This window comes from Bos mutus, chromosome 11, assembly GCF_027580195.1.
Source record: "Bos mutus isolate GX-2022 chromosome 11, NWIPB_WYAK_1.1, whole genome shotgun sequence".
NCBI classification, from domain to species: Eukaryota; Metazoa; Chordata; class Mammalia; order Artiodactyla; family Bovidae; genus Bos; species Bos mutus.
The window spans coordinates 33,142,709-33,166,154 of NC_091627.1; the positions used below are offsets into that span (position 1 = coordinate 33,142,709).

General features: G+C 36.4%; 1 protein-coding gene across 3 annotated transcripts in view; it reads right to left on the reverse strand.

Moving 5' to 3' along the window:
- Window positions 1-23,446, reverse strand: part of ASXL2 (ASXL transcriptional regulator 2) — a 109,442-nt gene that overhangs the window by 31,779 nt on the left and 54,217 nt on the right. For 2 of the 3 annotated variants that reach the window (XM_070379239.1, XM_070379237.1), the window contains exons 3-4: window positions 8,206-8,314; window positions 4,440-4,590 (exon numbers count right to left, since the gene is read on the reverse strand). In XM_070379239.1, the coding sequence (XP_070235340.1) occupies window positions 4,440-4,590; window positions 8,206-8,314 (260 nt within the window). Of the gene's footprint in view, window positions 1-1,427; window positions 1,809-4,439; window positions 4,591-8,205; window positions 8,315-23,446 lie in introns of those variants that run through there. The other variant, XM_070379238.1, reaches the window with a different exon arrangement.

The following is a 23,446-nucleotide window of genomic DNA, read 5'->3' on the forward strand; positions in this document are numbered from 1 at the left end:
GTATCCTTGTTGACATTTTTCTATGCAAATAAAAATATGAAAAAATTTCAAGGATGTGTATTTATATATAAATATTAAATGTAAACACCTGCATATTGTGATGGTATTATCTAAATTTTCCTTATCTGGAAATTTAATTAGCCTGCAAAAGGACTCAGGTAGTAAGGAGCACAACCAACATTTGAACTTTGCACAGTTTCAGAAGACTGAGTACTTGCAGTGCATTAAGTGGTGTCCACTAAAAGTGTTCATGTCCTAACCCCCAGAAATGTTATACTATTTGGAAAAGGAGACTTGGCAGATATAATTGATTTTGAGACAAGGAAATCATCTTGGATGAGCCCAGTGGGTCTTAAAATCAAATGATGAGTTACCTTAAACACAAGACAAACACAGAGGAGAAGTCCATGTCTTCACAGAGGCAGAGACTGAAGGATCATCGTCCTTTTAATAGCTACATAAAATTCCATTGTGCAGATGTATCATAATTTCTTCAACTGGACTCTGATGAGTAGTTTAGTAATTTCTAGTCTTTTGCTCTTATTATTACACTGTTTTAAACACTGGTTTCTAAGGTATTGTACCAAGAATGATACCATTATTATCTACAAAATGCAAATTACTGAATCCCAACCCAACTCTACTGAACAAGAAACTGTGAAGGTAGGGCCCAGGAATCTGTCTTAATGAGCTCTCCCAGTGATTCTGATGCATGTTCAACTATAATATACCGAGAAGCCAGCTTTCCAAAGTGATTTAGAACTTGAGGCTCATCAAAACCAGTTTTACTTATATAGTTTACTGAAGTAGTTTCAGCTTGTTGGATCGATCTGTACCATCCACTAGGTATAAGCTCAGAAGGCACCACTTTTCACTATAGCACTGGGAATTTTCCATTTCAACAAATGATTATCATATGGAACAAGGTCCAAAGGGTAATGGACTATTCATATTAAATGCACTTGAATTAAAAGAATTAGTAAATAATCTCTTAGTATTTTATTTTTTATCTTGAAGATATTCAGTGAGACCCTCTGAAGTATTAGAGGGACTATCAGAAATAATGGAGCAGTAATACCAAAATTGAAACTGAGCTTTATACAGTTAAAGGATTAATCGTTGAAAGACTGATAACAATTTAAGTTCCCCAAATCGTCTTCATGGTCAAAAGGAGCAATACTTCTCTTAAGGGAGAGTTTTAATTTTCACAAATTAATAATAAAAATAATTTTATTATTAAAAATATATAAAGACAATAATAATAATAAATAATTTTATCAGAAGATAAAAACAATAATACATGTAGTTATTTCATGCTGCAATATCATATTTCAGGGAAAAGGCAGACTTCACTTAGATACGATCCTACCCAAAAAGCAACAGAAAAGGTTGATTTTAATCATTTTTCTGGTGTTATTCCATCTTACCTTGACTTGGAATTCCATAAAGCTCTTCTCTGAACATTGTTTCCTGTCTGGAAATTAGGAACCAAAACTACAAACTTCTAAGTTCTTCCACCTTACATAGAAATCAATAAACTAGTTTTAACATTTGACTGAATTTCAAGGTTCTACTCTCTGTTCCTATCTAGCTGAAAGGTATACCTATTTCAAGAGAGTCTCTATCGATTTCCAACTAGAAGTATCAGTTTTGCTGTCAGAGCTCTTTATTTTTGTACATAAAAGGAAGTGGGTTTCGATACTATCTCAGTGTTCTTCCTGTCTTACAATGCATTTGAAATAAAGTGATGTCAGATTGAGAGTAAAAGCTCTAAATAAGAAAACGGAATAGACACATTTGTTTCACCTTTATTAATAACTGCAATTGACTTAGAATTGTTCTGCAGCATGCTACTACTATCACTGCTAACTACAAGTTTTCCACTTTAATTTGCACTGGACTACAAAAATACTCATATGTATACAACAGAAAATTAAAACTACACTTCTATGCCTATGCCATATGCATGACTCAAGAATGAGAGAAGTACATCCTATGAGAGACTAAATCATTCTTCATTATTGCTAGCTTAGCATTTATCCATTTCTTAAGATATCAGAGCTGCCAGAGTCGATGTGAATTCCATATGACATCACATACACTTCTCATCTCCACCTTTCAAACACCACATGGCATTCATCCTAGTCTCAGTTTAACAGGCTACAATCAGAAAAGATCTTAAGATCTCAACATAAACTGAGGCTAAGTAGTTGATACTGTGACAATTTCAAGAAGAATGCATCAGAGGCAGTTAGAAAATAATTTATGTTGACTACAATTTTGAATTTGCTATAACCTTGATGTTAATATTTTCTATTATTATGCCAAGTGTGGGGCAAGGTTGTAATATTTTAGTCTAGCCATTAAGCTACTGAGAGGAGGAGAAGGGGACAGAGGATGAGATGGTTGGATGGCATCACCAACTCAATGGACATGAGTCTGAGTAAACTCCAGGAGTTGGTGATGGACAGGGAAGCCTGGAGTGCTTCAGTCCACGGGGTCACAAAGAGTTGGACATGACTGAGCGACTAAACTGAAGCTACTGAGAATGGGGTTCAACTGTTATTTCTTAAATCCTCCTGTAATCACAACACATGTACCTCATAGATAGCCTTTCACAACCATGTAACAATCACTACCTAAAACAGCTATTCCAGCCTATGAGCTACCAAAAAGCAAAGACCTACACAACCGTGACTTTGTTCCCAGTTTACTGACCATTTTTAATGCTGATTTCCCTGTTTCCAGCCACATCCAGCAATTATGAATCTGTTTCTCTTGCTTGATGACCTGGTTTGGTTTCTAATCCTAGATCAACAATTCCCAAACTTAAAAAGAAAAATGTAAACTGGGGGGAAGCAGAGGAGAGAAAGAGGCCTAAATACTTTTGGCTCCATCTTCCAAAAAAAAGAACAGAAAAAAAAGGGGCGGGGGTCCTTTAGTATAATCTGAGAAACGTTAAGACATTGGACACACCTCTCTTCACTACTGACTGGGATTACTTTTAAAAAATACATATCAAGAATACTGAGTATTTCCCTGGTGGTCCAGTGGTTGAGAATCTGCCTTGCAATGCAGGGGACGTGGGTTCAGTGCCTGATCAGGGAACTAAGCCCGTGCACTCTGGAACCCATGCGCCACAAATGGAGTTTATACACTGCAGCAGAGATCTTGTGTACCACAACTAGGAAAGACCCTACACAGCCAAACAAATAAATCTTTTTTTTTTTTTTTTTAAGAATGTTGGTCACAGGTCCCAATCTTGCCTTGCCTTTATTCCATTTGTTCATAACACTTAGGGTCTGGGCTGTTCTCTAAGTGGTTGTGATCTTAAAGCTAAGACCCCCTGGTTTCAAAATTTGTCCAAATAACATGTGTAGCAGCTGCTATGAGAGAACTCAGATAACACAACCAGTTATCTAAATTTTCTCCAAGAGTAATCCACACAATTAACACAGAAATGGTAATAAACCTGATGACTTTTCTGATACAGTTCAAAAATCAATAGCTCTACTAGCACTTAACATTGAGTCAATTATTCTAATAAGTGTAACTCTAAATTCTAGATTCAAAGACAACTCACCTACAACTGAAACCTAAGAGGATATCCAAGCTAGGGAAATTCTTGGATGTCTATTTTGCTCTGGCATATCACTACATCAGTCCTTATAAAGTAACCAGCATGAGCTGGCTTAAAATCTGTCCTGCCATATATGGCTCAATTTACCAATACTGGGGTAAAAATGATTTTGCCTCTTCAAAAAGACTGTTGAAAAAGAAGCTACAGATAATTAGCAAGACTAGGTAATAAAATGTATCTCTAAGTGGAAAATTCATCCCAGGGAAGCTGCAGCAACAAAGATGTTATTCTCTAAAAAAACAGTTTGGGGTAAACTATAAAGCAGAAACCAAGCAGGAGATGAGGGCAAAGACTAGCAGACTAAATTTAGTCTTTGCTAGTAGAAATGAAAAGCATTCTTTTCCTAGTAAGGAGTGAGCTGTTAAAGCAATTAAGTCCTCAAATTTTAGAAGAGAGTATTAAAGAGGTAAATAACATAATAGCATCCTAAGAAGGGTTACAGGTAGCCAAGAGCTGAAAATAAACCCAGGTAAAAACCTAGAGTTGTCCAATGTGATGGCGACTAGCCACATGTGGCTATTTAAATTCAGGTTAACATAAAGTGAAAATTCAGTTCCTCTGTCACACTAGCTATATTTCAAGTGCTCAAAAGACGCATGGTGCTAGTGACTACTTTGTTGAGTTGTACAATATAGATATAGAACACTTCCATCACTGCAGGGAATTCCATGGGACAGTACTGATCTAACTAGTAAAGGAAAGGGAATAACCGAGCCGGGGTCTAGAAGAAGAAGAACTATTAACCAGGGCGTTTATCCTACGGCATTCAGTCCTGTATTGAGGGGTCAGGTGGATTTACCTTTCCTTTTCCACCTGCTCTTTTTTCCCTCCTTGTTGCTGCCACCATCACTGCTGCTGCTGCTGTTCTCAGAACTCTGGGAATCTGACTGACCATCACTGCTTTCTTCTGAACCTTCTGAAAGCTCTTTCACCCCATCCGGCACATCTTTCTGAAAATGTAGGCATCCAATTAGGATTAATCATTACCATTTCAGCAAACAGGAATTAAATTTCTGATATGCATTATTGTGACTTGCAATTGTGCTGATTATTTTTTAGGATTGTAAGATTCAGTAGCAGAACCAGCAATTTCTGATTCCTGTCACCTCTCTTCTTTGTGTAGAATTAGCTACTGTTTGCTTCTATACTCAAAGATAAAAATTATACATGACAATCTTATGCACGTACAACACAGAGCCTTAGACAAAAACTTGCTATATATAAGTCCAGGTAAATGATGAAATGAAATCTATAAAAGGTACACAATAACAATTTTTAAAAATGTAAGCATACCCATCATTCATATAATGTATATATATTTGTGTGTATATAAGTGCCCTTATGTATTACAAATTCAATTAAGAGTCTGGACAGCAAGAAAGAGATGGCAATTATTTGAATCTATTTGGTTCCAAAAATTCGCTAGCATAAGTAGCAAGAGTCAAATATAAAAGGAATCATTAAAAAAAAAAAATTCATTGAATCTTTGGTTTCTGCACTGCATAGTGAGAATGCTAATCACAAACGATTCCTGTGTCAGCCACAGTATGATAGATATAACAGGGAAGCTGTAAAATTAAGAATCTAGGGTTTGAATTTTGGCCTTATCTTCTCCTAATGATGCAGCTCTGGGCAAAGTCTTAAACGCTCATGCCTCAGCTTCCCTGTAAGATGAGGTAATAGTACCTACCTTAAAAGATCATTCTGAGATTAAATGAGTTAATAAATGTAAAATGCTTAGTACAGTGCCTAGCATATGATAAGGTTCAATAAATATTAGCTGGCTGCTATGTATTTATATAGTATATAAAATATAAATACATTAGTGAATGTTAAGTTATAAAACTAGGAATGATTCTTTTTTCCTCTGAATATATTTTCTGTTTTCCCACATAATTTATTTTTATTATCAGATCAAAAATAATTTTGACACATGACCATTCTACCTACAACTGGCACTCACAACATTATAATCAAGGCAGTAATCTCTGGGGGCTTCCCTTTTGGTTCAGTGGTTAAGACTCTGAGCTTGCACCAGAGGGGGCATGGATTTGATTACTGATGGGGGAACTAAGATCCCACATGCCGCAGGGTGTGGTCAACAACAAAAAAAAGAAGACAGCAACCTCTGATCTGGTAAGGAATTGTTTTTTCTCACTTATGTTTATACTCCAGTGCCATTTCACATGTTATACATTTTCTAAAAATACATATCCCTTATTTTTCTATTCTTTCTTTCAAAATGCAGGAAACTTTTACAGATTAGTTGCCAAAGAGACCTCTTGATCCATAAGTTCAACAAATACTTTAGTACAAATATAACTATGTTCCTAAACTTGTGATCCCTCCAGGATCAACTCACACCCCACATCTTAGAATCACTGCATCCGTTCATTTACTCCCAAGAGTTCACATTTTATTTCTCTAATGTTCCTTGCCTCCATCTTTTAGCAGTCTCATGAAAAATGTTAGTCGCTCAGTCGTGTCTGACTCTTTGCGACCCCATGGACTATAACCTGCCAGGCTTCTCTATCCATGGAATTCTCCAGGCAAGAATACTAGAGTGGGTAGCCATTCCCTTCTCCAGGGGATCTTTCTGACCCAAGGATCAAACCTGGTCTCCCACATTGCAGGCAGATTCTTTACCTCTGAGCCACCAGAGAAGCCCCAATCACTCTCATAGTACAGCCCAGTTATCACTTCTAAACAATCATAACCATCTTTTTGACAAGTTTCCCTGCTTAATTCTTAAGTGTATCCTAACTGAATTATCTTCCTAAACATGGATTTGATCATGCTATTCTCCTGAAAGCCTCTGCCACTTCCTCAACACATGACTACTCTCCCTCCTCCTCTCTCCAACTCCTCAGTCAGGTTTTCAAAAGCCTCCAAAGTGTGTTCTTCACCTAACATTTACCCCACCCCAACTCCTTACCACACCAGCCCACACACAGATTATGGTCTAACCACTCCAATTTACTCCCAAGTCCATTCTGAATCCTTTTATCTGTGCCTCTGCTTAACCTATCCCCTTGTCCTGGAAGGCCCTTCCTCCCATTACCAAAGTTCAACTCAAATTTTACAACTTTAAAATAGCAAAAATAAAAACAAAAACTTCTAAATTCCTTTACTCAAGATGAATCTTTATTTCTCTACACTGTAACAGCACTTTATAGCACAGTACATTCTGTCACTAATTATTTTAGTAACTATGTGAGATTTAAGAGATCAGGAACCTTAATTTATCCTTCTTTATAGCCTCTACGTGTCCAGTACAGAGTAGGCATTTAATAAATATTTTTAACAATATGGGAGGTCTACAACAGCTCAAACCTAAAAGAAACATAGAAAGCTCCATGTGGGCTAGATCCCTGTAACCCCAAGAAGTTGAACAAGGTGTTTTAAAAGAAGGTATTAAAGGTGAGTTAGATCTTTTAAAAATTAGCATGCTACACACAACCACCAAGCACAGTGATGACTACAGCCAAAGCTAAAAAGGTAAGAGGGGAAAAGAGTTGCACACACATGTGGACATAAGTCACTGATGATAAATTTCCTTTGAGAAATAAAGCTCTCCTCAATCCATCTGGATAGAGAGGGCTTAACCACACCTTCATATCAAGGGTGATCATGAACCTAAGGGCAGCCATCAGAAGATTCAATACATTTGGCAAAGGTGATTGTTTAGGTACAGGCACTTGCGCCAAGCCATACCAATTAAGCTACAACAGAACTAACTAAAAGGGCTCCTGCTTCAGTTTGTGAGACTCTTTCCCCTCAGGCTTACAGCGTGCAGAATGGGGCTTGGGAGTGAAGTCATGTAGATGAGAAGGCCTGCCTTAGAATGAAGCCAAAAGAAAGCGGAGAGACCCATTTCTGATGACAATCATTTGAGCTCCTGAATTCAGGCTGAGTTTCCCTAAAACTTTGAGCTACATGAACTAATAAATTCTCTGTTTTCCTCAAGTTCATTTGAGTTGGTTTTTCTGTTTATAACTGTAAGGACAATAATAAGTCAAGATCCCTTTTTAGTGCAGGAATTAGAAATTAGCAAGCTTGTTATGGTAAAAGAAAATGGAAATTCAGTCAGATCTGAGTTCATATTCTGGCTCTAATACTATCTGGCTAACACTGGGCAAGAAAATCCAATCTTCTGAACTTCGGCTTTCTCCATTATAATAAAGAAATAATAATCACAATTCTGAATTGTAACGGAGAATTAAATGAGAAAGTAGTATAAAGCATTAAAGCTATATGCTCCACGGTAACACTCATTATTATTTAAATGATGTGAGGCCCTTTAAAGTCACTGGAAGTAATTTTCAATTCATCCTTTCAAAATAATATTGTGGCAGAGAATGAAGTGAAGTTACTTCTCCAATCTATCTACACATGGCTACAGATTAATTAAAGAAAAAAGTACTGGACATGGGATTGAAATTTTTACTTCTTCTTGAAAGTAAGCTCTTCAAGAACAGAATTCTGTCTCTACGATTCAAGTATTATTTATATACAGTCACTTCCTGTTTTCACTTTTAAAATGACTCCCTAACAAAAATATTTACCTTCAAAGTATATACTCCCATTCTACCTGGAACCTTATAGAAGATGCCTTCTTCACCTCGGGAGTTTGTGTGCAGCATGGCATTCAGACATGCAAGAGGGGAAGTTCCACTGTCAAAAAAACAAAACAAAATGAACACAATGATTAGTTTCTAATTAAGATAAAATTAATGGATCAACACTCATTTGACAAAACACATTTTTAAGTCGCTTCAGTCGTGTCCGACTCTGTGCAACCCCAGAGACGGCAGCCCACCAGGCTCCCCTGTCCCTGGGATTCTCCAGGCAAGAATACTGGAGTGGGTTGCCATTTCCTTCTCCAATAAACTATAAAAAGTCTATAAATCTAGAGAGGTGACCATGGAGAAAATGGATGTAAAATTAATTCCCAGATATCTAAAGAAAAAATAATTTTATAATTTTCTTAATCCCAAGTCAGCATCTAACATTTAAGTCAAGAAAAATTTCTCTCACAGAAGTATCACAAAAGCATTCTGTAAAGATTTTATTTTACCTACAATTTTATTTGTTAACACACTTCAATAAAGCTGAAAAAAAATTTTTTAAATATATTTCGCTTAGCACAAGCCTGTTCAGAAGTAAACAGGGAGGAAAAAGAAAACACAAAGAGAAATAAACAATATTAATCTCCTTCCATACTGCTGTACCAGAATGAACGTTAGTCATGGAAAGAACATATTTCCATGGCCTTTTTTAAACCAAGATATAATTGACATAAAATATTACATTAGTGTCAAATGTGTAACATAATGATTCCATATTTATCTATATTATAATGGTTTCTTATATTTAGACCTATCATAAGATCACTTAAAAAGACATAAAACAGGCTTTGGAATATTCATCTTCTATGTAGAAACTTGATTAAAAGTTTACTAATATGTTGTTGTCTATTCACTAAGTTGTGTGGGACTCTTTTAAAAGCAACCCATGGACTGCAGACTGCCAGGCTCCTCTGTTCACGAGAATTTCCAGGCAAGAATACTGGAATGAGTTGCCATTTCCTTCTCCAGGGATTCTTCCCAACCCAGGGCTCAAACTCATGTCTCCTGCATTACAGGCAGATTCTTTACCACCGAGCCACCAGGGAAGTTAATATACATTTATCATATTTTCTGGAGTTTTAGCTATATAATAAATTATCTGTAGAAAAGTTATATATAACATTTTCCTTTCTAATTGCAATCAATTCATTTTCCTAAATGGAAATGTGTGGCATCCTACAGGATAGAGCAAACTTTTGACATAAGAGAGAAAACTCCAACACCACAAAAGAAAACCTTAATAACTAAATAAAAAATAAATATTTCTGTATAGCAAAGTAATATCATCAACAAAATTACACAAAACATACAAAGCTAGAATAAGTAACTGCAAAACAAATGGCAGACAAAATAATGAATAATCCTAAGAGAGCTTCTTTTAGGAAAACACAAACAACCAATTAGAAAAAAATGGATTAAGGATATGAACGTGCAGTATAAACGGCCAACAGAATACATGAAAAGCTGCCCAAACCTAACAGTGGTTAAACAAAAACAAATGAAACTGAGACACCACTGGTCAGACTTGGAGAAATCAAATATAGTCAAGTCTCTGTTGGCAGTACTGTACTAGCGTCCGTTTCCTGGCTTTGATATCATACTACAGCTATATTTAAGAGGCTACTACTGGAGGAAGCAGGGTGAGGTACACACGGGACTATTCTTATAATTTCCCATAAGCTTATCATTACATTTTAAAAAGTGAACTGATAAAACCCATTGCTGGTAAGATTACAGGAAAATGAGCACTCTTAAAGACTGCTGGTGGGACTGAAAACTGCCACCCCCTATTCCCCACCTCAATTCCGTCCTAGGAAAGTAACATGGAAGTATCCACTAAAATTAAAACCATTAGGGGCTACTGATTCAACAACCCTACTTCAATCAATCCCCCCAAAATAAGACCACAAAGACCTACAAACATACATGCAAGGATTAACTTCAGCATTGTTAAAAGTGTCAAAGCACTGAAAATGACTTCAAAGTCAATAAAAGAATGGCTGACCATATGTTAGTAAGGTAACCAACAGGATATGAATCAATAACAGCTACGTTAACAGCAAAAACAGTGCTAAATTCCAGGAAGCATTCTGGTTAGACCTCACAACAATCCTTTGAGGTAAGCAAAATTATTACACCATTTTTACAAATGAACAAACGAATATACTGAGGTGTTAATAAGTAAGCTGGTTCAAGATCACATAGTGCTTTGTAAGTGGTGAAGACAAAATTTCAGTAAGAAGAAAGAAGCAGAAGAGGAAAGAAACTGCTTAAAAAGAACATATAACTAAGTAAAAAGAAAACATGCTATAATCTGTAGCTCAATAACCTATCTGGTAAAAGGTTTGCCCTAATTTTTGGTATTCAATTTCAGTATTAAGTACCCACTCTGTTTAGTACTGTTTATTAAGTATTCAATAAACTAGGGTCTGTGGCTCCAAGGAGGAAAGCTTTCTTGTTCAAAGTTTATCAGGACTGTTAGACAAGGGAACAAATGGCCACGGCACACTGCAACCAGTGCTGCCAATACAGATGCAAGTGCACGATCCCTGACCCCAAAAACTTAAGGCCAATTGCTTCAGACATAAAAATCTGGATTTTTGAAAGGCAACATGATATGCCATATACTATGTAACATCACCAGAAAGATCGGGGGCAGCAATCCTATAACCAAATACAGTAAAATACATGAATATTCACACGAAGTAGGAAAAACAGTTGAAGAGAATTGTTGACAAAGGGAAGTTTGGTACCAAAAGACTGAAAAACCTTTTTCAAGCATTTTGGATTTTGGCATTATGGAATGGAGATTGGAGGCTTGTACACACAGCACTTTAGGTCTGAGAGAAAGTAACATATAGTCTCATCTAGAGCTTAGTACCTAGAACCTAAAACAAAACAAACAAAAAAACACCAAAAAACAAACAAAAAACCCCAAGCCAACCAAACCAAAACAAAAAAATCTCTTACGGTAAAACCCATAAAATGAAAGTAAATGGCACACACATCTGGTGAAAAGATGTAACAGATACAGACACCATCATATTTTCCTCACAAATCTGGTGTAATTTTCCTTTGAAGGAAATATGAAAGTTTCAAAAACCCACAAGATATACAGAACACTAACACTGTTTAAAACAAAAATTTAGATCTGATTTCAGGAAAATATAAAAAACCAGAGAACCCTTGAAAAATTCATTTTTATGAATAATGAAGCAATGGCAGAGAAGTAAAATAGGCTACACTGCCCACGATGGCAGGAATATATCTTCAAGGGAAGTAACTCCAGAATGACGTAACTAAATAAAAATAACTGAGTAACTTGAAGGAACAGACAGCCCCTGCATGAGTGATAAAACCCTGGTACAGAGGAAATGAATACTGATGTCAAGTCAAGTAAGTATAATACGGGTTTGAAGCAGCTGAAGCAAGAATACCTCAAAAGATTACATAACTATCATGAGATAATTTAGTTTCTAATTTTTTTGGTCCATGTTTAAGAGATTGGGGTTGGAGTAGGGGTTGGGGGTTGGAGGGTGGGAGCATTTCTCAAGGAAAGGAGTAAGTGTAGTGCTATAATTTTATGCTGATACACTTCATGAAGGAAATATACCAAGATGCTTCATACACAAGGCCTAAGAACAGAAGTAACTTCAGTCATACTGCCAATAGCCTTATTTGATTCTCTCTGCAGTACAGGGGGTTAACAGTAGCCAGCAGGGCTGAAAGACCTGAGGCCTATAATTAACACTGCTCAGAGGAAACAAACATAGCAACTCATGAAAAGAGACCACTGTGCGGCCTAAGGAGCCAGATTTATATATTCAGACCAATCTTAGAGTTCAGATCTGAGTATATCATGGGCAAGTCAGTAAATATCCTTAATCTGCTCATCTGTGAAATAGAAGAAACACTATCTGCTTCATAATCTGTACAGAATCTTAATTACATATAGCAAGTATATGCAACAGAGAAGTGACTGAGTAACTGTGGTATTTACCTTCACTTATTTCCCACCCCAGTGTCATAATATTCCAGTGTTCCCTACCTATCTTAAGTGACAATAACTTCACTCACCCTCATCAATTCTCCACTCTGAAGCCAGTGACCTTTTAAAAATATGTATGATTGTGCCATCTCTGCCCAGCTGAAAATTGATCCATAATATCACAATGTGCTTAAAATAAAGCCCAGAATTATCAAAATAATCTGACCCCTGCAACACCCTCTCTGCTCTGGCCTACTCTAGTTTTCTTTTCATTTTGTAACTTACAATTCTTCTGACTTCTTGGCCTTTGTACTAGTTAATGCTCCTGCTTGCAATGATAACCCTCACCTTTTTTCTTAGAAACTCCAATTAATTCACTCTTCAGATTTCAGCCTTAAGTACCTTGTTTATGGAAGCCATCTCAATGTATAGAATCAATACTTCTCCTAAATATATTTCATTTATAACTACACATATTGTCATGAAAAAGTTTTAATTTAACATGTGGCTCTACTGTAGACCAGCCAGATTCAATAGCATGTGATTTTCACTGAAGCTCTGGGAAGCAGATTCTCTCTTTTCTTCTATAGTCAAACCCCAAAGCATACAGGCTCCACCTGCAACTATGATGGATCAACCTGGTGAAAATGGAGCAAAAATGAAGGAAGTAGAGCCAAAATTCTGATCAAACTGCCAGAGCACCTGGATCAAGTTTTGCCAGGTATTTTCACTTTTATCACATGATTAATTTCCTTTAATGTTTAAGCCAGTTTACATTGCATTTCCTGTTATTTACAAATGAAAATATCGTAAATGACAAAGCATCTAGATCAAAAGCATTCATACTGACAGAGATATGAAAAGGATAAAGAAGAAAAATATAGGAGAATATTCAAAGGTGACAACTCCCTCCTATCAATGAGAAAATATTATGTGTATGAATCAACAGTGTATATTGAACGATGGAAGGAGAGGCAACATGCTACTCAACATGCACAGCCTAACTGACCCAAGATACTCCAAAATATTTATCTTAATTTTTTTTCCAAATCTTGAACTTCAAGGATTAAGAATCAAGCTGAAATCTAGGCATGAAAAACAAAAGTGGGCAGAGTACATTACTGTTTTTAGGTAATCATTCACTCCCTCTATCAGGCCACCTTACAGTAAATAAAATGTATTTATTCCCTTGCCCCTCTTGGGCTTGGCCATAAGACTTGATCAATACAATGGTAACATAAATGTCAGAACCAGAGGCTAGCAGCTGCTTGCACAGTTTGACTTCCTCCTGATTGCCATGAGAGCAGGCCACTGATTTCAGAACCCACAGCAGAGAGCCAAGCCTAGGCAATAACTAATCTCCAGCTCTTCTAAAGACATGAAGAAGAAAAGGAACTATCTGTTGTTATAAACCACTGAAACCAAGACAGTTATGCAGCAAAAACTGACTGATAAGCCCAGTATAATGCAGGGAACATCTGCCTTCTTACCAATACTCAATGCCAGACAGTAAAAAAAAAAAAAAATATATATATATATATATATATAGCTAGCTAGCTAGCTAGCTAAGATATCACTCAAACAAATAAGTAATAGAAAAATATTAAGTCCATGAGAACTCAGGGAAAAGATCATCCATTAACTTAAATCTAGCCAAGAAAGAAAGAAAACTCAGGAGTGGAGAAACATTTAGAGGGGAAAAAAAAAGTTGGAATTATGGTGATAAAAGAGAAATGTAAATACTTTCTATTTTTTTTAGCACGTGATAATGCACATTCAGAATTTTTCTATTTTCTTTTTCCTCAACTTCAGAGATCATTTAGAAATTAATACCCTAAATGAAGTATATTACTAATCTTCATGGAAAAAATTAGTACAGCAATTATCTTAGTTTCTTCAATTAAATGTGGTAATCAACCAGTGGTAATTCCTGGTTACTGAATTTCAGGTATTTTCCAGTGTTTATTTTTTCATTACTGATTGACCTGGTTTTGGCTATTAGGAACCATTTTTACAAAAATTTTATAGTAAATACTCTAAAATAAATGAATAAATTTTAAAACAATGTAACTTCTAAAAGAGAATAAGGCTCTTTTTCAAAATCACTTCCTTTGTTAACAGCATGCTAGTTAAAAGGAAAACTAGAACAGCAGGTAAAGGGGCATAGAGACTATACACAGATTGAAGTGAGAGACGTCCAAAGAGAAAAGACACATTGACTAGCAAGGCATTTGTTCACCGAGTACTAGAAGAGACACACTCAAAAACAGTCATTGATGCTCACAAATGCAAAGAGTGGGGATGTCTATGCGTAGCATTTAAAGATCAAGAGACAAGCCCAAGGTGAAGAAGCTGGGTGGGAGGATCCAGTGGTTTCAGAATGAGTGTGTTTAGTTCATTATCATCAAAACATTTAATCATTTCAATTATAGGATAGTTATATTTAGGGAGAAAATTAGCGATTCCCTTGAATAATATTAATATAAAAGCAATGACATTTTGATAACAACTCGAAAAGTTTGTTAAGTCAAAATACATTTTCAATTTTCAAATGTCTATTTTGATAAATGACTCATTATATCACAAACCTGTTTAGGCACCCATGCAAAAGACTTCTCTTACCTGTTTGTGTAGAGAGGGATTAAACTGCTACCTACTACTCAAGCAACAAAATAAACAAATACAGTAGAAAATAACCCAGAGAATAAACGAACAATCTATGGAGTTCATGCATGAACTCATAAGTGCTAAGTCGCTTCAGTCATGTCCAACTCTTTGCAACCCTATGGACTGTAGCCCACCAGGCTCCTCTGTCCATGGGATTCTCCAGGCAAGAATACTGGAGTGGGTTGCCATTTCCTTCTCCAGGGAATCTTCCTGACCTAGGATAGAACCCGCGTCTCCTACGTCTCCTGCATTGGCAGGGGGGTTCTTTACTACCAGCACCACCTGGGAAGCTCCAGTGAGTTCATACTAGTGTAAATAAAAGAACAAATCAATGAATGGGGGAGAATTCATTGCCATATAATTCTAACAAAAAAGAAATGACAGAATTAGAAAACCACCATGTGTGGCCACGACACTGCAGACAAGTATTATCAGTGGACATTCTGGTGGATATACTCTTAAAGGACCCCTAATTATCACCACTTCTACTCACCTCCTGTGTAACTCCCTCCCCATGATGTAGGCAGGACCTGTGACTTGCTTCTAACCAGCAGAATACAGCAGAGGGGGCAGAGCAGTAACTACATTACGAAAGACTGCAGTATTCTTGCAAGGTGACTCTCCCCTTGCTGGCTTTGGGGAAGCATATTAGGTTGGGGGGGCACAGGTGGCAAAGAACTCAGGGCAGCCTTTAGCCAGCAGCCAGGTGGAAACTGAGGCACTCCATTTTGATAAATATAAAGGATCTGAATCCTGCTAGCAACCACACAGCTTAGAAGTGGTTCCTTCTCCAATCCTTCTCTTATTCTCAAATAAGAACCAAGCCCTGGTCAACACCTTGGCTAGTCTTGCAGAGAACCCAATGAAGCCATGCCCAGACTGCTGACACATACAAACTGAGATAATAAATGTGTGTTGTTTTAAGCTCCTAAATCTATGAATATGGTTAAGCAGCAATAGATAAATAACAATGAGATGCTAAAACTAGTGAGCAAAGACATAATGAGAAGCAAGGTATTTACACAGTCTCAAAGTATCTCCCTCTACACAAAAGATACTAATTACAAAGGGGAAAAAATTACACCTTTTTAATGGAAAACCACAGCAGACATCACATAAACTGAGGGACTGGAGTAATCAATCCAATATCCCAATAATGGGATAAGCTGAAATCACATACTTTTGGATATGATGTAGTGAAAATGACATATTTCTCTGACATTCTTGTCAAAAATGTACAACCTGAATCTAATCATGAATAAACATCAGACATACCTAAATTGCAGGACAGTCTACAAAACAGCTGTTCTGAACTCTAAAAAATGTAAAGGTCATAAAAGACAAAGACTAAAAGAATGTTCTTACATTAAAGGAGACTATAAAGATACATAAAAGCTAAAAGGAAATGCAATGTGTGATCGTGGATTGGGACATAAGCAGAAGAATTGTCAAATTTAAATAAAGTCTGTTGCTTAGAAAGTATTATATTAATATCTTGATTTTGACAATTACACTGTGGTTACATAAGAATATATTGCCTTTAGAAAGTATACTCTTGAAGTGTTTAAATGTAAATGGGGCGGCACGTCTACAATTTACTCTTACACATTTCAGAAACATCAACTAGACAGATAAAGTATATAAAATGCTTACATTCGTGCAACCTAGGTAAAGTAACATAAAAATTTTTATATACTGCTTTTTTAATTTTATTGTTTTTGCAACTTTTCTTAAGTCTGAAATTCAAATAAAAAGCTAAAAAATATGCATCATATATAGAAATCTATAAAAACAATATGCACCAATGAAAAAGTATGAAGTGCTGATAAATGCTACAATATGGTGACGGTTGTTGTTTAGTCACCAAGTCATGTCCGACTCTTTGCGACACCATGAACTGCAGCACACCAGGCTTCCCTGTCCCTCATCGCTCAGAGTTTGCCCAAGTTCATGTCCACTGCACCAGTGATGCCATCCAACCATCTCATCATATAATTTATGGTCTTTTGAGGTTAATCCACATGCTACAATATGGATTAACAGCAAAAGACCATAAATTATATGATTCTATTTGAAATGAAATGAAATGAAATGTCTAGAAATGGCTAACCAACAGAGACAGAAAGGAAATTAGAGGATGGCAGTGGAAACTGGTACTAACTGTATACAAGTATGAAAAATCTTATTGGGGACTACAGTGATAGTTGCACAACTCAGAGTCAAAATAGGTGAAATTTATGGCATGCATAATATACCTCAATAAAAGTTTTTTAGAAAAAGATGATGTGGAAAAGAAACTAACTTGATTTCTCATTCACTGAACATCTACCAAATAGTTACCATGTAACTGCACAGCAGTAAGTGCTGGTGATATAAAAAATAAAGTGGAAGTTTCCTAAGTACACATTCTTACCTTTTAATGTAAAAATAAATGAACTGGGACTGAGTGAAGCCAAATGATATGATCTCCTTATTTCCCAATGTGCACTCATACACACACACTATAGTTATCGTTTAATTTATGATTAATTAACACTTCCCTCCCACCAGGGAGATGAGGCAAGTTGGTACACATTTCCCATGTCCAGTAATGTAAAAAATTTAGCCACAATTGCAATTTTGCTATCAACTTAAGAACTGAACAGAATCAGAAACTTAGGTTTAGATTTTACTAAAGATCTCTTCTAAAAATTAACTGATAATTTTTCCCATAACTAATCATGCCAAATTTCTCCACTGAAAGTCTGGACATTTTCACTATTGCTTTCTTTCATTTTCAGTTTCTTTCTGGAGCTTGAAGATACAAATAAAACTGTAAGTGAAGTCTGCAAAAGTATTCATAAATATATAAGGCCCATCAACTCTCAGTAAAAATCTTGAGCTTTTTTAATCTTGTCTGTAACTCTCCTAATTCTGAAGACCCTTATAGCACTCTTACCACTTGTTATACTGATTCTGTATCATCACACTGTAGGCAGAAATTTTTTTTAATTCACTCATATTTTTCTACAACCTTCTATCACTGCCTATATTTTAAATTTGACAGGGAAAAATTACCGTCTATAAAAGTTTAAAGAAGTAACCTCTGCTCATCCCCTCTCTACCTCAGCCATTTGTCTTCTTTCCTACAGTGGTTGTTTCTCCCACATTATATAAAAATGTATCCTACTCAAATTACAACAAAATCCTACAACTTTATTGTGGCAAAATATGACCCAGATGGTAAAGAATTTGCCTGCAATTCGGGAGATCTGGGTTCGATCCCTGGGTTGGGAAGATCCTCTGGAGAAGGGAATGGCAAGCCAATCCATTATCTTGTCTGGAGAATCACCATGGACAGAAGAGCCTGGCAGGCTATAGTCCTTGGGATCTCACGACTTAGAATCAGACACGACTTAACGACTAACACTTCTGCAGTTTCATAGATAACGTAAAATTTACCATCTCAACCACTTCTAAGTGTACAATTCACTTCCACTTAAGTTCATTCACATTTTTACAACACCAGGCTCCAGAACTCTTCTCACCTTACAAAACTACTCCCTATTTTCCCCCTACACCAGCCCCTGGCAACCACCTTCCTATTAATCCTTTCTGTCTCTATATAACTTATACTCTAGGTCTCTCATGGAAGTGAAATTATATGGTATTTTCCCTCTTCTGTCTGGTTTATTTCATTTAGTATAATATCTCTGAAGTTCATTTCATGTTGTAGAATGTTAGAATTTCCTTCTTTTTAAGGCTGAAAAATATTCCATTGACTGTACATGCCACATTTTATTTATCCATTTGTCAATAAACATGAGTTGTTTCCACCTTTTGCCTACTGTGAATAATGCTGCTATAAACACTGGTGTAAAACGATCTATTCAAGTCCTTGCTTTTGATTCTTTTGTGTGTATTCAGAGAAGTGGAACTGCTGGGTCAAATAAAATCCTACAACTTTTAATCATCCTTTACCTTACTTTCACTTTACAAAACCATCTCTCAGGTGCAAACATCTACAGACAAGAATCAGGTAAAATCCATAGGCTGACAAGGAGCTTCACAGGTCATGAAGCCCATTTTCCTACACATGTTATATCCCCTCCTAAAACATCCTAAACAGTCTTTTGCACAAGCTTATAATGTGCTGGTGGAAACTCTCTGCGTTTCTAATTATTCATAAATTCTTCCTTAAGTTAAGCCAAATGCATCTTCCTCTAACTCCATTTATCAGTCCTGATTTTATGATGTAAATCAGTGGTCATCATGGTGGAAAATTTAGAAGGTTCTTTTCTTTCCTCTATGTGATTTTCTCTACTGTTTGAATTTGCTTAAATGACCTTGTAATAAACCATCTTTATAAGTGGAGAGGAAAAGAAATTATTTCTTCATTAATTCAGATAACAGCCCTTCAAGCACTTTAATAAGACTCTTCATGAAGCCCTGAAGTCTACTTTTTCAGATTTTTGGCCTCTTTTTTCCTCACTGGCATCCTCTCTCCAGCAACTAAGCTAAAGAAATCTAATATAATAAACTTCTACAATTCATCCTCAAAATTCACCAGTGTCTTCCAACATTTATTATCCCCAGTTCAAGCCCTTGGCAAAGAGCTTTAAATGACTCCAGTCTTATTTACTTATTCCTAGATACTCCACTTTGCAACAGACCACCCTGCCTTATCTCAACTTAAATCCTAATCTCTTGTTTATTTTTCTATACTCCTTTCTACAGAATGGCCCTGTCAAAACTAGGACATAATCAGCTTACCTATCTCTGACTCAACTATTACACAATCTATATTTTTCCTTCAAAGTTTAATATCCTGAATCTCAACAGGATTAAATAATAGACTCCTGAGTTTCAAAGTTAAAAGAGGTGTAAAATTATCTAGTTCCCCAAACAGATGCTTGAATAAACCCTATTTCAGGTCAATATTCGAAGAAGGAAATGGCAACCCACTCCAGTACTCTTGCCTGGAAAATCCCAAGAACAGAGGAGCCTGGTAGGCTGCAGTCCACGGGGTTGCTAGGAGTCAGACATGACTGAGAGGCTTCACTTTCATACATTGGAGAAGGAAATGGCAACCCACTGCAGTGCTCTTGCCTGGAGAATCCCAGGGACAGGGGAGCCTGGTGGGCTGCCGTCTATGGGGTCGCACAGACTTGGACACGACTGAAGTGACTTAGCAGCAAGCATCAGGTCAGTATTAAATGTGAAAAAACAATAAACTCGTAAGAATCTTTCACTCACATAATATACATACACACACACACTCATTACCCACATACTAACAAAAAAAAATCAGCACTACATAACTTTAAAATCAACAGCTGATCTGTGGCATGCTTACCCTGACAGAGCACACAAAGCAAATTGAACACAACAGTGTCCTTATGATGGAAAATGGTGTGTTTAGAAATCATTAAATTAATAGTTTCAGTAGGCTTTAAATTCACTGAAACATTGTGTATGTACTCTTACAAACTCTTTCATTAAAACCTCTTGCTTGCTTTCCCTTGGTCATATTACCTGCAATTCTTCCAATGAGAAGTTCATCTGGGTGAACTACTAATCTACTTCTTAAAAAGAAATAAATGTAGGTTTTAAATGTAAAAAGTAGCATCTACTCATCTATTCTCTAGAGAACTAGTTTCTTCAAACTATTTTCCTTCCCAAACATGTTGTTAAATAAATGGAAATAAAACCCCTGGAGAGAGGGTAAGAGGGTATGCAGATAAACTTTTACACAGGCATGCTGGGAGGAGGAGGCCCAGTTGGGACCACAAAATGAGAAGTCTGAACAGGGCAGCAAAGGGCACAAAATAAATAAGAGAGCAATCTAGGAATAGCATAGAGAGGGAGGTCATAGAAACAAAAAGATCCTTCAGAAACTGTGTTTATACACTCTATCTATCCTTTCAATACTTCACTGTAAATCTTCAGTCTCTTCACCTTCCTATTGTTGTCTTTTTTCCCACTATTGCTTTTTAAAAAGTGTAGCTTGTCCATTACCAGTAAGATATGAGCAAAATCATTTCAAAAGGCGGGGGGCGGGGGGGAAGAGTCCAGTGTTTCTGTGCTTTATTTTAAAGTAAATATACGGAATATAAAGTGCTTGACTCCTATCAGTCCACAGCCATTTCCTCTACTGGTTTCACTACAACAAGTTGCTTAAAAAGGTCACTCTAACAGCTACATATATAAAAGTATCAACTGCCTTTATTTCAGCTCATCAAGATACTAACATTTCTTAACTGGCTGGGTCAAGTTTCAAAAAAAAGCAGTATGTTTCTGAACTAAAGAAGTACAGACAGTCACATGTGAGTATATATTACTTGAGGTAAAAGAATTAGTATGGATAACAGAAACTGGAAACAAAATACTGGTCAACATAAGTTACAGAAACAGTCCTGAAAGAAATGAACTAGAGAAGAATAAAATTTTATCAGGTTTGATTAAGTACATCAGAAAGTAAGAATCTGTTGTAATTTTCTATCTCTGTTCTATTTGGTATTCTTGTTCATTTAACAGTAAAGATTACACACCTAAATGGGCTTCCCTGGTGGCTCAGTAAAGAATCTGCCTGCAATGTAGGAGACCCAGGTTTGATACCTAGGTCAGGAAGATCCCCTGGAGAAGGGAATGGCTACCTACTCCAGTATTTTTACCTGGAGAATTCCATGGACAGAGGAGACTTGTGGGCTACAATCCATGGGGTCGCAAAGAATCAGACACAACTGGGCAACTTTTACTTTAATTACCTAAATAGCTAAAGCTACTGATTACCATTATTCTCTGCTTTTAAACAAGAACTGTCACTCCTGACACTCATTCATATCGAGCTCTAGAGTTCTGAAACAGTAAACTGAAATACGTGAATTGTACCAATTCTTGGCATTTTCCAACTCACAGAAGTAACTTAGAGTTATGGTAAAGCTCATATAGGAAAATGTGGATACGTGATAAATCACATGTGTATACTGTAATACCCAGAGCAAATACTAAGAAAATTATGCAGAGACACAAAGAAATGCAGTATAAATAAGCTAATACAGAATCCTAAAAATAACCCATGGCAAGGCAAGAAAAGAAAAACAGAACCAAGAAGCAGAAGAAACAAATGGAAAAACAGCAGAATGGTAAGCATAAACTCTAAAATATCAATAATTATCTTAAATATGGCATAAATATACAAATTAAAAGGCAAAGATAGGCAGAGTGAATTAAAACACATACATACACACACACACACACACATGCACACCTACATACATAAATGAATATAAATAAAGCCAGGTAGATTGTATCAAAAGCAATATACTCCTGTGATACTGTACTGTGGTGATGCACAACGTTACCACTGGGAGAATCTGTATAAACAGACAGTTCTTACAATTGTTGGGGCTTAAGTTTTTCTGTTGTACTCTTATCTTCTACAGTAAGCCATGTCGTGGACATTTGTTGTCTCTGCCTAGTCAATATATTCTCTCTTCCTCCGGAAAAGAACATGCAATCTTGCTTTGAGGAACTATGCCCTACCCCACTGGAAATAGTCTTTGTAGGACTGTCCATTAAGATGTCTCACCATCCCTGGACACTAGGCCAGTCTTCCTTGAATTTTTAACCTCGAGCAAAGTAGACATAGACTAATTCATCCCAGCTGGAGGGCCCTGATGAGCCCATCCTTCAAGTGTCAGCTGCCTGATCTAACTTAGTTCTCTAAATTCCAGAGCCTGTTTCTTTCCTCTGAAACTGTTAGCTACCCCATATTCAAATAAATCTCATTTTGATAAAGTTATTCACATTTGGTTCCTATTATTCATACCAAAAGAATTTAACCAAGTATAAGACCCCCTCAAAAAAACAAAATTTTTTCTTGCCTATTTAAAATTTTTTTAAATTATAATTTTAACTGTTTGTATGACCTGAAATAAGGTTTCCTCCATAAACTAAAATTCAAAAATGAATAATTTCTTATAAACAAAATTAATGGAATAGAAATTAAACTGGAATTAAAAAGATCTACTATGCTCTAACTAAAAGCCAAACATGCCATGTCCTAGTGAAATGAAAACACATGGATGTGGTTCCTACTGTCAAGTGTCGCAGGCATATAACTCCTCTAACATGGGAACTGTTGTAACAGAGGTGTATCTAAAATGGGAGACAAAAAGCCAATTCAGTGAAGACTCAGACTAAGAATTTTAACCTGTGTTGGGCCTGGTTTAAGTGTCATTCCTTTAAAGGATTTACCAATCAGTTCAGTCATGTCCGACTCTCTGTGATCCCATGGACTGCAGCACGCCAGGCTTACCTGTCCATCACCAACTCCTGGAGCCTACTCAAACACATGTCCATCGCATCGGTGATGGTGAATTTTAACCTGTTTTGGGCCTGGTTTTAAATAAGTGTTATTCCTTTAAAGGATTTACCAATACTCTCTCTAAATCAGTAAGAGCATAAACGTACATTTTCAATCTTACAGCCATACAGAAAGTGTTAGCTCACACATTTCCAACCTCTTAAATATTTTCATTA